This window comes from Mauremys mutica, chromosome 5 (genome assembly GCF_020497125.1).
Source record: "Mauremys mutica isolate MM-2020 ecotype Southern chromosome 5, ASM2049712v1, whole genome shotgun sequence".
NCBI classification, from domain to species: Eukaryota; Metazoa; Chordata; order Testudines; family Geoemydidae; genus Mauremys; species Mauremys mutica.
In genome coordinates, this window is record NC_059076.1 from 24,398,816 (window position 1) to 24,413,586 (window position 14,771).

The 14,771-nt window shown below is 41.6% G+C and overlaps 1 protein-coding gene across 4 annotated transcripts in view; it reads left to right on the forward strand.

Moving 5' to 3' along the window:
* The window catches only part of AFF1 (AF4/FMR2 family member 1), a 168,133-nt gene that overhangs the window by 143,507 nt on the left and 9,855 nt on the right, over window positions 1-14,771 (forward strand). For all 4 annotated transcript variants that reach the window (XM_045018571.1, XM_045018572.1, XM_045018573.1 and 1 more), the window contains 5 exons: window positions 798-895; window positions 5,003-5,261; window positions 6,805-6,896; window positions 8,171-8,234; window positions 13,115-13,251. In XM_045018571.1, coding sequence (XP_044874506.1) covers window positions 798-895; window positions 5,003-5,261; window positions 6,805-6,896; window positions 8,171-8,234; window positions 13,115-13,251 — 650 coding nt within the window. The remainder of the gene's footprint in view (window positions 1-797; window positions 896-5,002; window positions 5,262-6,804; window positions 6,897-8,170; window positions 8,235-13,114; window positions 13,252-14,771) is intronic.

The following is a 14,771-nucleotide window of genomic DNA, read 5'->3' on the forward strand; positions in this document are numbered from 1 at the left end:
TGAGGGCAACTGGTACCTCACAAGATTGAACCCTTGATGAAGTGATGCCCTCACCTTTTTAGTGAGTGTGGTTAGTACCAACTGCTACGTGGGCCGAGCAGATTGATTAACTCATTCAAATTTTGCAGTATTTCCATATTAAAATAGTTTTTAAGTTTTTCACCCAGTTGATAATTCAACAAATATACACACACGATTTCCACAGATACATTTTTAATGTCTTACTTAACCCGCTCTCTCTGTATATCTCTTCGCTGAGAAGCTGGTATTTTTTTTAGAGCATATGGGCAGTTGTTCCAAACATTTTTTCCCCTGTACCTTATTCCTGTTGAAATGACCTTGGGGCAATCTGTGTGGTTTAATTCTTCTGTGTGCTTTATTTTCCTTTTTGGCAAGTGAGGCATATCACAAAACACAATTCCTTATCATTAATGACATTGCTAGAAGGAATTTTTATATGCTTTATATTGCTCTGTATGATTCATATTCATTAGCAACAAAACACCAAGAGCTGATTTAGAAATACTTGCTGTCACGAGCGTAAGTCAGAAAATACTTTACCTTTTTCTTTTGGGGTGTTGGTGGGGGTAAGTATTTCCACTCCATCCACCAGAATCAATCTCTTCTAGCAAAATAAGACAACATGTCATTTGGAATTCTTTTCAAGGAAGCTGAAGTTTAGATTAATCAGCTGTGATCTGGATTTGCATGTTGTTATTTTTAGTAATTTAGTTATGTTGGCCTGCACTTTTACCTGTGTATGTGGCGTCTAAGTGGTGGTGATTTGCTTTCAATAGGGAGAAGTGGAGAAAGAGACTGATAAGAAGAAAATCAAGTTGGAGAAAGAAACCAAATCATTGTTGTCTTCAAGTCACAAAGACTCCAATAAAATGAAGTGAGTATAGAGTGGCAAGATGCCAGAAAAATGCATGAACTTGAGCTTTTTTAAAAAAAGGTTTTGGTGAGGAGCAGTTTCCCCTTGTCTTCCTGCAAGTATGGTATTGCTTAATGTGATATATATGCTATCTGAAATGTAATATGGTGCAAATTTATCTTTACAACTTGGTGCCAACAACGTTTGCACGTACCTTTAAAAATCTGGACCTGAGCCCTTTGGGATATCTCAGGATGTTTTGTTTATCTTTTCCTTGCTATCCTTAGTTCCTTCCCACCACCTTTCAGCCTCTGCAGTCATTTTTGTTTTTTGGGAGCTGTGCATGAACAGTTTATACTAATACTCGGAGGAATTTTTGTTATCAGGATTGCAGTGCTTTACAAACCATTAAGGCACATAAACCTTCTGTGAGGTAGGATGGTACTGAACCCATTTTACTGAGGCAGAAAGCAATTAAGTAACTTACGCAAGATCACACGTGGGAGTTGGGTACAGCAGGACAGAGAACCCAGAAACTGTGATTGCCAGTCCCCTGATTTACCAATAGCTCTGTCCTGAGCAAGGCCGGCTCTACAGTTTTCGCCGCCCCAAGCAGCGCGCCGAATTGCCGCTGCGGGGGCCAGTCCATGTGACCTTAGGGCGGCAGGCGCGTTTCCGCGGCGGTGGCAATTCGGTGGCAGCTTCTATGTTTAGCTAAAGCCGCCGCAGACAGCTAAACATAGAAGCTGCCACCGAATTGCCGCCACCGTGGAAATGCGCCTGCCGCCCTAGGGGCACAGTGGCACACAGACTGCCCCCGCCGCCCGCGGCGGCAATTCGGCACACTGCTTGGGGGCAGAAACACAGGGATTGCCGCCCCAAGCACCAGCTTGGAATGCTGGTGCCTGGAGCCGGCCCTGGTCCTGAGAGGGGAGGCATCTGGCATGTTATGAACTGTCTTTTCACTCTAAGACTCCAGTCAAGCAAAGCACTTAAGCACATGCGTAACTTTAAGCACATGATTTCTATGGAACTACTAACATGTTTAAAGTTAAGTGTGTGCTTCAGTGCTTTTTTTTTTTTTTTGAATCAGGCTGTAAGTGGCTCACCTAACTGCTGCCTTGTCTAACTTTTCCTGCTTAGAAGAATATCATGAAGGTTGTGATAAAGAACTTGGTCATCTAGCAGCCTCAGATTTCCTTGATGTCTCTGGTTCCTGCGCTGGTTCTGATATGGAGACCACATTTGTCTTGTTAGTTGATGATCACCTAATGATGGACAAAAATCAGATGTTACTGCTGATACTATTAGATCTGTCAGCTGTCTTTGATACCACTAACTATGCGGTTTTGGCAACTTGCTTACAGACCCTAGTTGGGTAGACAGTGTCTGTTTTGAGTAGTCCTACTCTTTCCTGTCCAAGAGGTCACAGCTGGTGGTGTTGGATGATTGAACATGTGTTCTAAGTGCCTTGTGGGTTCTGAAGGTCTCTGTTCTGTCACCCTTTGCATATGTGAGGCTGCTGAGGAGACAGTGGGAAGATGTGGCCTGTGCTGTCGTCAGTATGCAGATGACATGCAACTTTGTGGCTTTAATGGTGCAGAGTCCTTGCTTTTCTCAGTGCGTTGCCAAGATTGGGACTTGGATGAGAGTAGACTAGCCAAAACCTTATCCAGAGAACAGAAGTGCTTTTTGGTTTGGAAGTTGTTCCTACTTCCATTATTAGGGCAGTTTGTCTCCATCTTTTACCCCAAAATTGTGAACGTTTTGGATATCTTTTGTACCATGATTATTCTGGGAGTCCCAGCTGGCATTAGTATCCAAAAATGTTGTCTTCCCTCAGCATCCAGCATTATAGCTGCAACACTTCTTTTAGATTTGCCAAAGTTATCCATGCCTTTGTAACTCCTCAACAAAATGGTTGCAATGCACGTTGCATGAGTGTAGATGACTTGTATGCTACAACTAGTGCAGCATGCAGCTACCCTTCTGCTTGGCTGCATCAGCTGGAGGGGGCCTGTAAAACCAGATCTGCCTCCGCTGAAGCGGTGTTCTATTACTCTGAATTGAACCAAAAGTAATTGACTTTGGTCTATAAATGTCTTCATGGCATGGGTCTAGCTATCTGAGCAGACAGCCTCTCTGCAGGGAAAACACTAAGGCAGTTGATACTGGGTGAGGTCTTTGTGCTTGTCAGTCCCTATGTTTAAATGTCTGGGTTTTCGCAGGAGGGCATTATTAGTGGAAGGCCTTCAGTTCTGGAATGTTCTTCTGCCTTGGGCCCAACAAGAGCTGGAGTTTCTGTAGGGCAGGGATTCTCAAACTTCATTGCACCGTGACCCCCTTCTGACAACAAAAATTACTACACAACCCCAGGAGGGGGAACCAAAGCTTGAGCCCACCTGAACCCTGCTGTCCCAGGCGGGGTGTGGGGCCCAAAGCCGAAACCCAAGTGCTTCAGCCCCAGGTGGGGGTGGCCTGTAACCTGAGCCCTGCCACCCTGGGTTTGGGCCCCGAGTGATGAGGCTCAGGCTTTTGCCCCAGGTGGTGAGGCTCAGGCTTCAGCCCCAGGAAGTCTAACATCAGCCTAAAATGGGGTCACAACAACCCACAGTTTGAGAACTTCTGCTTTAGGGTTGAATGGGTTGTTTTTTCATTTATTTTGGTGTTTTCTTTTGGACTCCAGTCAGGAAAGATCATGAGGGCAGATTCCCTGTTCCACTCAGGTGCCCTGTACCATTTTGACAACCTAAAGAAGCTGCAAAAGTAGTGGCCAGTTAAGTGAGGTTTACAGAAGAGATACACCACTGCCAGAGTTCGCTGATTTTAAATTTGGCCTGTGATGATGAGAGACTCTGTAAACTGATGGTAACTAGGGCTGGCCCAAAGATAAGAATTCTGTTTTCCAAAAAATCTGTGGCATTTGTGTCCATTCGCATTGGGATGAAAATGAGACCTCATGAAATTTTTCACCAAAACCAAAAAAACACCACCTCAGAATGGCCAGTAATCAGGCCCAGTGCCTGATTCAGAGGGGGGACTCCAACCTGGGTCTCACATTCTAGGTGAGTGCTCTGACCATCAGGCTACAGAGTCAATCTCTCTCTCTCTGTCTCCGTCCTGAACCTCAGAAACCATCGGATGAATGTTTGCTTTGATGAAGTAACATTCTGCAATGGAAAAATGGTTTGTCCAAAAGTCCCAAACTAGTACTAGTGGTAACCTCACTCTCTAACCTACGGAACAAAACTGGTACATCCCTGTCCCTTGAACAGTGGTTTCTATCTCAGCAGTTATGTGCAAGCTAATTTAACTGGCCAGTCTTCACTTCCGCTTAATTTTATGAAAGTATATGATCTGAGGTCATGAGGAATTTTATCTGGTGCTAGGGACAAAGAGTGCATTCTGCGAAATAAGAAAGAAGGACAGTGCTGTGATAAGCCAATTTGAAAAAACAACATGCTGTGGTAGCTTTTACCATTCCCGATGTCCTTTCTCAGAGATTCTAATCTCTCAGAAATCCACAAAGAAGGAAGAAATGGGAAGGTGGCGATGTTGCAAGGTGTTGTGAAGGCCAAGACTATAATAGGGTTCAAAAAAAAACCTAGATAAGTTCATGGAGGATAGGTCCATCAATGGCTATTAGCCAGGGTGGGCAGAGTTGGTGTCCCTAGCCTCTCTTTGCCAGAAGTTGGTAATGGACGACAGAGGATGGATCACTTGATGATTACCTGTTCTGTTCATTCCCTCTGGGACACCTGGAATTGACCACTGTCAGAAGACAGGATGCTGGACTAGATGGACCTTTGTTCTTATGTTCGCTCTTCTTAAATCCCAAGTCATTTAGCTGTAAATTTTTCCTCTAATAACAAACCTGAAATTTTGTCTTTATTGCTGCTTCAAATCTGATTTTCTTGTATGTTGTTGACAGTTGAGGACACACATTCTAAATCTCCAGAAAGTCCCTAAAGTTTCCTCTTGCTTTTGATGGATTCTTTTTTTAATTAGTCATCTCACATTTCCAGCTGAATAAACAGAATCATTACACCATGTAATTCACTATTTTTTTAAAGCTCTGTATTATATACCATGAGCACCCTAACTATTAAGTTCATTTTCCATCTCCAGAGTATCCAAATTTCCATCCGAGACACTGAAGAAGGAGCTCTTGCTACCACCACCATTGCCACCAATGTCTACTGCGCAGCCTGCCCAGAAGCCAGCCAAGATGGCACAAAAGAGACACAAGGGCGAGAGCAGCACCTGCAGCCAGCTGCCTGACACAAATAACCGAACTGCCAAGAGCAAGAGCAACCACAAGGACTCTTCATCCTCCAAGCACAGGAAAGTGGAGGGGAAGCATTCTGAACATTCTAAAAGCAACAAAGTAGGTGTAAGTTGTTAATGGCGGAGCTTTTCATTCTAGCAGTGAGTGTTCTACAATTTCCTTCAGCAACGTTATTCTCTTTTCCTTCATGTTTTTAAAGGACAAGGCATTTGAATGAGTGACACTCTGGTTTTTAGACAGGTTTTTTTTTTTTTCTTGGTTCCTGTGAGTCTGTCTAGCAAAATCTTGCTGACCAAAAATCAGCATGCTCTCCCCAATGGTAGAAAAGCAGAGACTAGGGTGAGGTTTCTGATTACTAAGACATCATTGTTTATTACAAAGTACCCTACTTGTTTGTTATTTGCAATGATTTGTATGTTGTTAAAACTCCAGATGATAAAATAAAGTAGCGATTGTGCCGCAGCGTCTTTGCTTTTTCAGTATGTTTGCTAATTTTACTTGATAATTTACAAAATGCACTAATTTGTAATACTTTAAGTTATTTATATGACTTGTGAAGATTTTGCTGTTCCAGAAGAAAATTCCTTGGAGGCAGGACATCTGCTGGTGGAGGCTAAGCTATCCAGCAACTTCTGCTGTGCAGCAGGGGCCTGAGCCAAAGCCCAGTGAAGTCAATTGGAGTCTTTCCATTGGCTTCATTGGACTTTGTAACCAGCCCTAGGTGATCTGTGCTGTTAAAGGCAGTTTAACTTGATGCTTTCCATAAAGTTTCCCATCTACCTTCATCCAGCTAGTAAGCAAATAATCAGGAGGATGTTCAAATGTAAAAGATGACGCTTGGGTTATAGGATCACATTCTCAGTCCTGGCCTTGGTTTTGAGCAGGCACATTTGCAGGCACAATAGTTGCATATGCAAGTCAGCCTGTTTAAAAAAACAATTTTTTTTGTTTGACTTGAGCTCCCTTTAAAAAGCAGGCCCCTGTTGTTGAATAGGACCTGGGTTTGTGCTAATATGTATTATTTCTAACATTGTTTCACAGTAGAGTTGATGAGCCTTGTGGCTAGTACTGGATGTTTTCAGGTTATAAAACCCAGTTCTGTTGCCATTTTTGTTTGGATGGATATATGTAATCCGAGCTTTGTTGGTTTTTAGAGGGTGTGGGCGGTTGCACTAGCCAGCTTCAAATGTCTGTTTTATAACTCTGCTTTTCTGGAATTTCAGCAAGTAACTTAAATTCAGCAACTGTTGCTTCATACCCCAAGGTTAAGCTAGCAATGGGTCTGTCTGTGTGAATAACGTGGAGTAGATCTTATTTGTACCGAGAAAACAGGGTTGTTATCAGTCTTAGTGCTCTCTTAGCACTGTGCCATTGTCCTGCTAAATACATCTCTTGTTTCAGTAGCAAGGGAAACCTGTTACTTAATTTCTCCCCCTCAGGAAAAGTTCACATTGTGTTGAAGATTACAAGCAGTAATATAAGAAGGCAAGTTTCCTCCTCCTTTACAAAAAGAGAGAGAAAAGAGAATATATTCTGAGACTAAATAACCATTTTCTTTTTAAATTTGGAAACCCAAAGCTTTTAAAACTGCTTTTGATTACAAATTCCTTGACCAGTTCTTCTCTGCATGATGACTTCCCAGGGACCTTCAGGAGATGTCAAAAACCCTTTCCCGGTGCCTTCTTTGCCAAATGGTACCTCCAAGCCAAGGAGACCTCAAATCAAGTTTGAAAAGTAAGGTTTTTCTTTATCTCCTCCTCCTCCTCCTTCTTCACACTGATCATGTCATCTTCACTGTCCTTTGAGTACCTTAACTTTGTGCAAAACATAAACTTCTTGTTCTCAATTTCAAGACTCTCTGCACAGTGATACCCCTGTGTGGATCTCTGTTCTCACTGCCTCCTTGAGTTGTACCCTTCTCCCAGTCACATCTCCTAGTCAGTTGTTATAGTTCCCCTTTTCTCTAGGACTTACTTTCCTTGTACCCACATGATCTCCCTCTTTTCATTCAGATCTCTCCTTCAAACGTTTTTCTTTCATGTGGCCAGTGTGTGGTAACCCAGCAGAGACTTGCCCTGTTTTTTATTTAAAAAAAAATTATTTTTTTTTGCTCCCATTTTCTTACCGCTCTAGTGTGGAGGAAAGCCAATGTAGAAATTACACATCATTTGGCAAGGAAATCACCCTTCTTGATAAGTGCCTTTGTGTGCATCAGTGAACATTGTTTTTATTTGGCTGAATTATGAGACTTTGAAAATGGCACTTTACCCATGAGCAGTGAGATCGGTGCGCTTTTTAGTTCAGGCTGAGCGTAGTCGGTGCAGAGCCCTGCTTATTTCTCTGTTAGTTTTATGAGTACACAGTGAGCTGTGCACACTTTGTACAACAAATACATTAGTCTAATGCATGGAGGTGTACGTGGACAGAAGTATGCTTTATAAAATGTGCATTGAATAAGGCAGGTTCTATAAGAGCCTCTGCCTCATTCACTGCGTATCTTGCATCCAAATGAGTTTAATGGACCCTGTTTGTCTGGCATACCCAGAATAGTGAATGGTACTACAAAGTGCTGCACATGTAAACCGAAGACTGTAGAAGAATATCTATGCTGTATTATATTTGAGAAGCAAGACAAGATAATGCAATTAAATTAATGCATATGCGCAGCAAGGCAGAGCTACACTTGCCCTTGCAACAGAAACTAGAATTTTCTGACTTTAGAGTACCCAGGAGCGCAACCTGAACATTCTTCTAATGTAGCTTTCTTTTGATGGAATGCAGACCATCCTGTCTGTTAGTTAGACTGTAAGCTCCTTAAGCAGGAACTTGACTTCTGAGCATTGCCAAACAGCCTGACAGTATTCAGTTGGTGGTGATCGTAATTTTTTAAGCCATCAGAGCAGCAGCCCATACAGCAGTTACAGGGTCCTGGTGATGTGACATTAAAATTGATACTTACTCTATCTTTTTGTTTTGTCTGTCTCTCCTCTCCCTCACTCCTAATTCAGACAACATCCGATGGAGTATCACATAGAGGAGGCCAAAAGACTGAAGCACAAAGCTGACACAATGGTAAGTCTGGGCCTTGTGAGGGAAGTGTTAAAAGGTTTTCTAAATAAACCCGTGACTTGCTTATGAAGGTGCACTTTTTGCAGATGTCCTGGATCACAGAATAAAAGCTTTGTTCTTTCCTTCCCACCTAGCCTTCTGTATCTATTGGTCAAGGTACAACCTACTCCTCTTGGGACACATGCCAAGAAATCCTACCTCACGGGGTCAGGGGGTTCAAAATAGATTAATCCTGTGTCATATCCAGTTGTCACATTCAGATCTAGTACACACAGGAATACGGACAAGATTTGTTCATATTATTCCCAGTTAAATGAAGATCTCTTAATATTTTTTTTAGTGAAATATTTTTTTAGGCTTGTATCCACTAAAGGCTGAGCTATGTCCAGTTTAGGTCTTTTGACCAGATCTAGAAAATGAGTCGCACAAAACAGAATTCAAAGTTGATGTGACCATGTTCACCCCGTACACATTATACAGGGCTAGCAAGTTTGTTTGCTTTGCAAAACTGTCACAAAGCCCTTGAAAGATGGAACAGATTGAAGTCATTTTAAGACAGCCTACTGTCGGAAAATATAATTCTCGTAAACAAGATTGAAAATGAGCTCTGTAACTGTGATTACCGGGATTTCTCACAGGTGTGGTTTGCTTAATAACATGCATAATTAAACATACTTTTTGTTCATTGTTATGGTATAATCAGGTAACGGGAGCATTTGTCCTCTGTAATGTATTTGTAAAGTCAAAACTCAGGGATTTATTTGTTTGTAACTTTTAGATGCTTTTGCTAAAATAGACAGACTGGTGGGCTCTAGCTAGTTTCTTTCATCTCTGGAGATCCTTTATTAAAAAAATGCTACATAGACCACAAGTGCAAATGGCCTAGGTTCTATCCTAACTCTAATTTCTTCCTACTTGAAAAATAATGCTGAGATTTTATAAAGCTCCCTAGAGGATTTGGCACCATTTAAATTAAATGGAAACTGACCATCCAAATCCCCAGATGTTTTTTGCCTATCCCTGGCTCTAGCTAATGCTTTTAAGGCCTGGGTATTTACTCCTATTGACAATTATGGCAAAAGTCCCATTGAATTCAATGCTGCAAGATCAGACCCTTAGTCCCTTACTTTCTCAGCACCAATTTCAATTTGTGTGTATATTAATTATGCCTTTTAATTATTTTATTCAAGCCACAGAACTTTTGCACCTAAAAATTAAATAGTGGGGTGGAGGGAAGATGGGGGAATAAGAAATGTATTAAGAAGAAAACAGATTGGGTTAATTATCCAGCTATTCGTTGGTTACGCATGCCGTCTGACATAGCGTAACACTTCCTGTTGCCTTTTCAGTTTTACTCTGTCCTCTTAAAAATTGCTGTTGTATGGTGAAATTATATATTATATGCAGTTCAACCCTTCTATCCTTTATATGTCATGTTTCCCTTCATATTGTGGAAAGTCGCTGAACATTATAGCAAGTGCCATGCACTTCTGTAGATGTACTGTAAAACGCATGAAACTACTTGCACACTGTAACAGAGGGTGAAATAAATATTTGACACAGACACGCATTTTGTGTGTGTGTGTATTGAAAGCACTGCTTGTGGTGTAAGGTACATTATTGCCAACATCAAGTGCTCAAAAATCACGAGGCTGGCACTTAAAAATAATGATTGACTTAGATTTATTTTATAAAATGTCAGATTTTTGGTTTCTCTTTATTTCTTCCTAGTTTCCAAGCATTTAAGGTGTCTTCACTATACATTTTCGAGCTTTTTCTCTACAATCATGAGGCCTAGAAATTTATTTTTTTAAAAACTGAAAGCTGAGATTCTCAATCTCTTGATTCCAACAGCTTTGAGGTATTAAGACCATTCCAAATATCTTGAATCTCACAATGGAACAGCAAGAGTTGGTAGCACTAGGAGAGCAAGAAGGAGAGGGGAGTTGGAAATCTGACAGACATGGGTCTATGTAATAATTTAAGAATATTGATATGTAACCTAGTTAATGAGAGAGACTGTATAATTTATATTGGGGTAGTGAAATGTTTATGTCTATAATGTTCAAATCCAGTAGGATCTATGTTGGAAGACAACACAATTGCTTCACAGGGCTGGTCTACACTGGTGGGGGGGTGGAATTGATCTAAGATACGCAACTTCAGCAACGTGAATAGTGTAGCTGAAGTCGAAGTATCTTAGATCGATTTACCTCTCGTCCTCACGGCGCGGGATCGACGTCCGCGGCTCCTCCTGTCGACTCTGCTACCGCTGTTTGCGCTGGTGGAGTTCCGGAGTCGACGGGAGCGCGTTCGGGGATCGATATATCGTGTCTAGATGAGACGTCTAGAAATCGATCTAGAAATCGATCACTACCCGCTGATACGGCGGGTAGTCTAGACATACCCTCAGTTACCAACACCCAGGCACACCCTTGAGAGAATGGGGCATGCTGTTAGCTTCAGGGATCCTGTACCCTGTCTTCAACAAGTTGCAAGCCTTGTTTTGCCAAACCTGGGAGCCTGGAGATCAAAATTCTAAGCAGTTGAAAAGCCCTTCTGAGGAAAAGGAAGCTCAGTTGTCAGAAGCTGTTGAGGGAGACAGGCTGACACACAGAGATTCTGGAGAGGGGTTTGTCTGAAGGACATTCCCAGTTCCCGGGGATGGTAAGATTTAGGGAAAAGCTGGTATGTGTACAGACTGGTTTATTGTTATTTAAGGCAGTTTCCCTCTGAAATACTTGTTTTCTAATAAACAATACTTTGCATTCAGAAGGCTGTCCAGTCTCTGGTTACCACTGCCATTGTCTCTGAAGGGAACAGAATCACAGGGTCTAGGCAGAAGTGAGACCTGCTGAGGTAGATCATAGAGAACTGCACCACAGAGTGGAAGAATCTCATGATTCTGCCTTCAGAGAGGTGGTGGTGTGAGGTCCGAGACCTGAGTGAGATGACCCCAAGAGACCCATTAGAATAGGAACTGACACAGGATGAGAGGAGGTAGGAGGAAACTGGGATAGTGATGCAAAGCAGCTGTAAACCTATTTCAATTGTCCAGTATGCTCCAGTTGCTTTGTGTTGCTCCAGAGTAGCAAAAGCAGTCAGATTTCTCCAGTGATTATGCCCATAACACTGAAGAAAATACTTCATAAAATAGCATTTTTGGGGGTTTCTTGTTTACAGAAATTGTAATTGTAATTCAATTTTTTAATTGAAAAAGAAACCAAGGCAATTCCTAGGCGGGAAATAATCTGTTAAAATGAAGTTAAAGTTGTGAGTGCATGTCAGTAATTTCAGATAAAATACATTTCAGGGATGTTAGTTATCTCAAACCAAGTTGATCACAAGTGTAAATAGCTTCAAAAAGTGCCTTCACAACAGAGGACAGGTATGACAACTTGTGCAAATTACAGATACTTTAATTTATGTGAAATTGGGTATCTGGTTTTAAACATTTGGCTCTTAGCATTGAGGCTTCTTGGATTATAAAGGATTAAACATCTTTGCAGATTAAGAAAATCTGCCAAACTACTTTACTGCAAAACTCCATAACATAAGTGCTTGCAAGTAAAGATAAAGGCAGCATTTTCTTCCAATAGCAGGATACATTTCAAACCATATCAAAAACCTATTGTGTAGGTATTTTTCCAAATACATAATTTGAGAATAAAATGAGGCTATGTCGTTCCAAAAGATTATATAATAGTGTTAATAGCAAGCAAAGTACATATTTATTGCTTAAAATATGAATATATGTTTGACACATGTTCTCTTTAAATAGGCATATCAAATTCTAGCGGTGTTTAGAATTGTTCTCTTTTCCCAGGGTGGTCTTGCTAAAAAGACATGGGAAAAGGAGTGTGATAGCTGTATTATTTTGTATGAATATTAGACGTGTTTCAGTTTAGCTGCTGGATATTGTTCTGGCTGACTGCACAAAGTTAAGTCAAAGGCGGCGGGGGTGGGGGGGGTGGGTGGATGGGGGACAAGTAGGAACCGAAACAATGACAGAGATAAGGTATCTTGAGGGAGAATACCAACAGTCCTTAAAAGAACAATGCGTGAACCAAACATTGGAAAATACCTACCTGCCTATCATCAGAAGGGTGACATACCTATTTTTCCAAGGCCAGAGACTAATATCAAAAGAACATGAAGCATTTAAAAACCCCTGGCCCATAGAGGAAGAGTGGGGGAGCAGGCCACAGCTTTTTAGGGGGAGAGACTGAGATAGGCAGTACATGCACCAAGGCAGAGGTTCTGCAGGATGTGCCTGAGACAGCTGGCTCGCCTGAGCTTTGAGAGAGGTGGTGAGTTACAGGCAAGTCCCAGACTCGTGGGTTTAACCCTTTCTCCCTGTGTGCTGTTGTACCTTTGGGCACATGGACAGTATGCCTGTTTGGAAGGAGCTGTTCCGAGTCACTTTAAACAGGTGCTGGTCACAGGCATATGGAGAAGTGTATCTGGCAGGGAGAGGTGAAGGTAGTGATGCCATCAGTCACCAGAGGGGATGTAAGGGGGTGCTTTCCCTGTAACCTTGGCAGGATGGCGTGACTAGAGGCTGCTGTAGCTGGTGATCCAGTCTTAAGTGGGGTGAATTGCACGGTTCCACTGTGAAGAATGCAGGTTGAGGCTGTCAGTTGGAAGGAGAGCCCATGGAAGAGACTAGGGGGGAGAGAACACAGGGTGCAGCTCACCTCTGAGATGTCACAGACACTTTTTCTGGAATCAGAGTTGGAACTCTTTGGGTAATGCTCTGAGGCCAGCCTCCTCTCTCCAAACTGTGCATATCTAAGCAAAGAGAAGGCACAGATATGGCAGAGAATGAACGAAGAACCATAATTTTTCTCGTTGGCTAACCATGAGTACCTTCTTCCCGACAGACAGACAAGGTTGCAAAGGCATTTCAGTACTTGGAGGCTGCCCTTTCCTTCATCGAGTATGGAATTGCTGTGGAATCTGATGCACTGACACCAAAATCAGCATACACCATATTCACAGACACCATAGATCTCCTAAAGTAAGTGTAAAGCCATTTCAGTGACACAGCATGGATTTTAAAAATGTTTTTCCCGTTTATTATTTGTATTACATTAGTAGTAGGAGCCCCTGTCAAGGTGAGGACCCCGTTGTGCTAGGCACAGCATGAACACTGCATAAAAAGACTGTCCAGAGATCTTACAATCTATGTATACCTCTGAATTTCACTCATATCTCAGTTTTGATCTCTGATCCTAGGCAAGGTAGTGGAGCAGTTGCTACTGGACTGAAGTAATAAAGAATTAAAGGAGGGTAATATAATTAATGCTAATCAACATGGGTTTACGGAAATAGATTCTGTCAAACTAACTTGTAATCTTTTTTGGATGAGATTACAGGTTTGGTTGATAAAGGTAATAGCATTGATGTAATGTACATAAACTTCTGAAAGGCATTTGACTAGGTGTTCCATGATATTTTGATTAAGAAACTAGAGAGAGAAAATTAACATGACTCCCATTAGATGGATTAAAAAGGCTGGATAACTGATAGGTCTCAAAATATAATTGTCAATGGGGATTCCTCATCAAATGGGTATGTTTCTAGTGGGGTCCTGCAGGGATCGGTTCTTGGGCCTACACTTTCCTGCCAATACATTTATAGGAGGTTCTTTTAGCCAAGTTCCCTTTTTTGTTTGCTGCTGTTTTGCAACAGGGGATTTTCCAATTACAGTAAACTCTGCTTACGAAGGATGTAAATCACCTCCCAAGCAGAAGGAAGCATGAATCATACAGAAATATATCGGCTATCACGTAATCCGTACGCAGTCAGCATTTCGTGAATGTTTCGCAGACATCTCTAGGTTCCTTCTCTAGAACTGGTTGAAAAAGACCAATTTTTCATGGGAATTTTTTTATTCAATTTTTTTTTCTAATTTTCTTCTTAAAATTTGGGTTTGACCCAAAAAAAAAAAAACCCCTAAAATATATTGCTGAAAAGCTTTCAGTGTTTTTTCCTTGAAAATATGGAAACTTTTGACCATATGAAAATTTCCCATTAAAATGTTTTGATCAAAAAGCCATTTTTTGTCAAAAATGTTCAGATGGAAAAATGTCAATGGACTATATCCTTCTGTCCTGCTCCCCAAAGTGCCCTTATGCACTTACCGTTCCCACTTTGACGTTCCTGTATATTGGACTCAGGATGCCCACTCTGAACCAAGCTCAGTAAGGTGAACAACTATGATAAAACCCAATCCATGTGCAGAACACCTGCTAAAGTTAAGGGGATTTCTAACCGTGGCAAAATTACAGGGTCAGTCCTTTAATTAGTGCTTTACACAAATGAATAAGTGTTAGTATCTCTGTTTTACACGTAGGGAAACGAAGGCACAGAGAGATAGTAAATTGACTTGTTCAGGATCATACAGTGAGTTATAGGCAGAGTTGGAAATAGAACTCAGGTCTCCTGATTCACTATTTGAGCCAGTGGATCGTGCTGGCTTTCCATAAATGGTGTGCGGTATTTGTCATTGGGAAATCTAGCCCTGTTGACGAATGT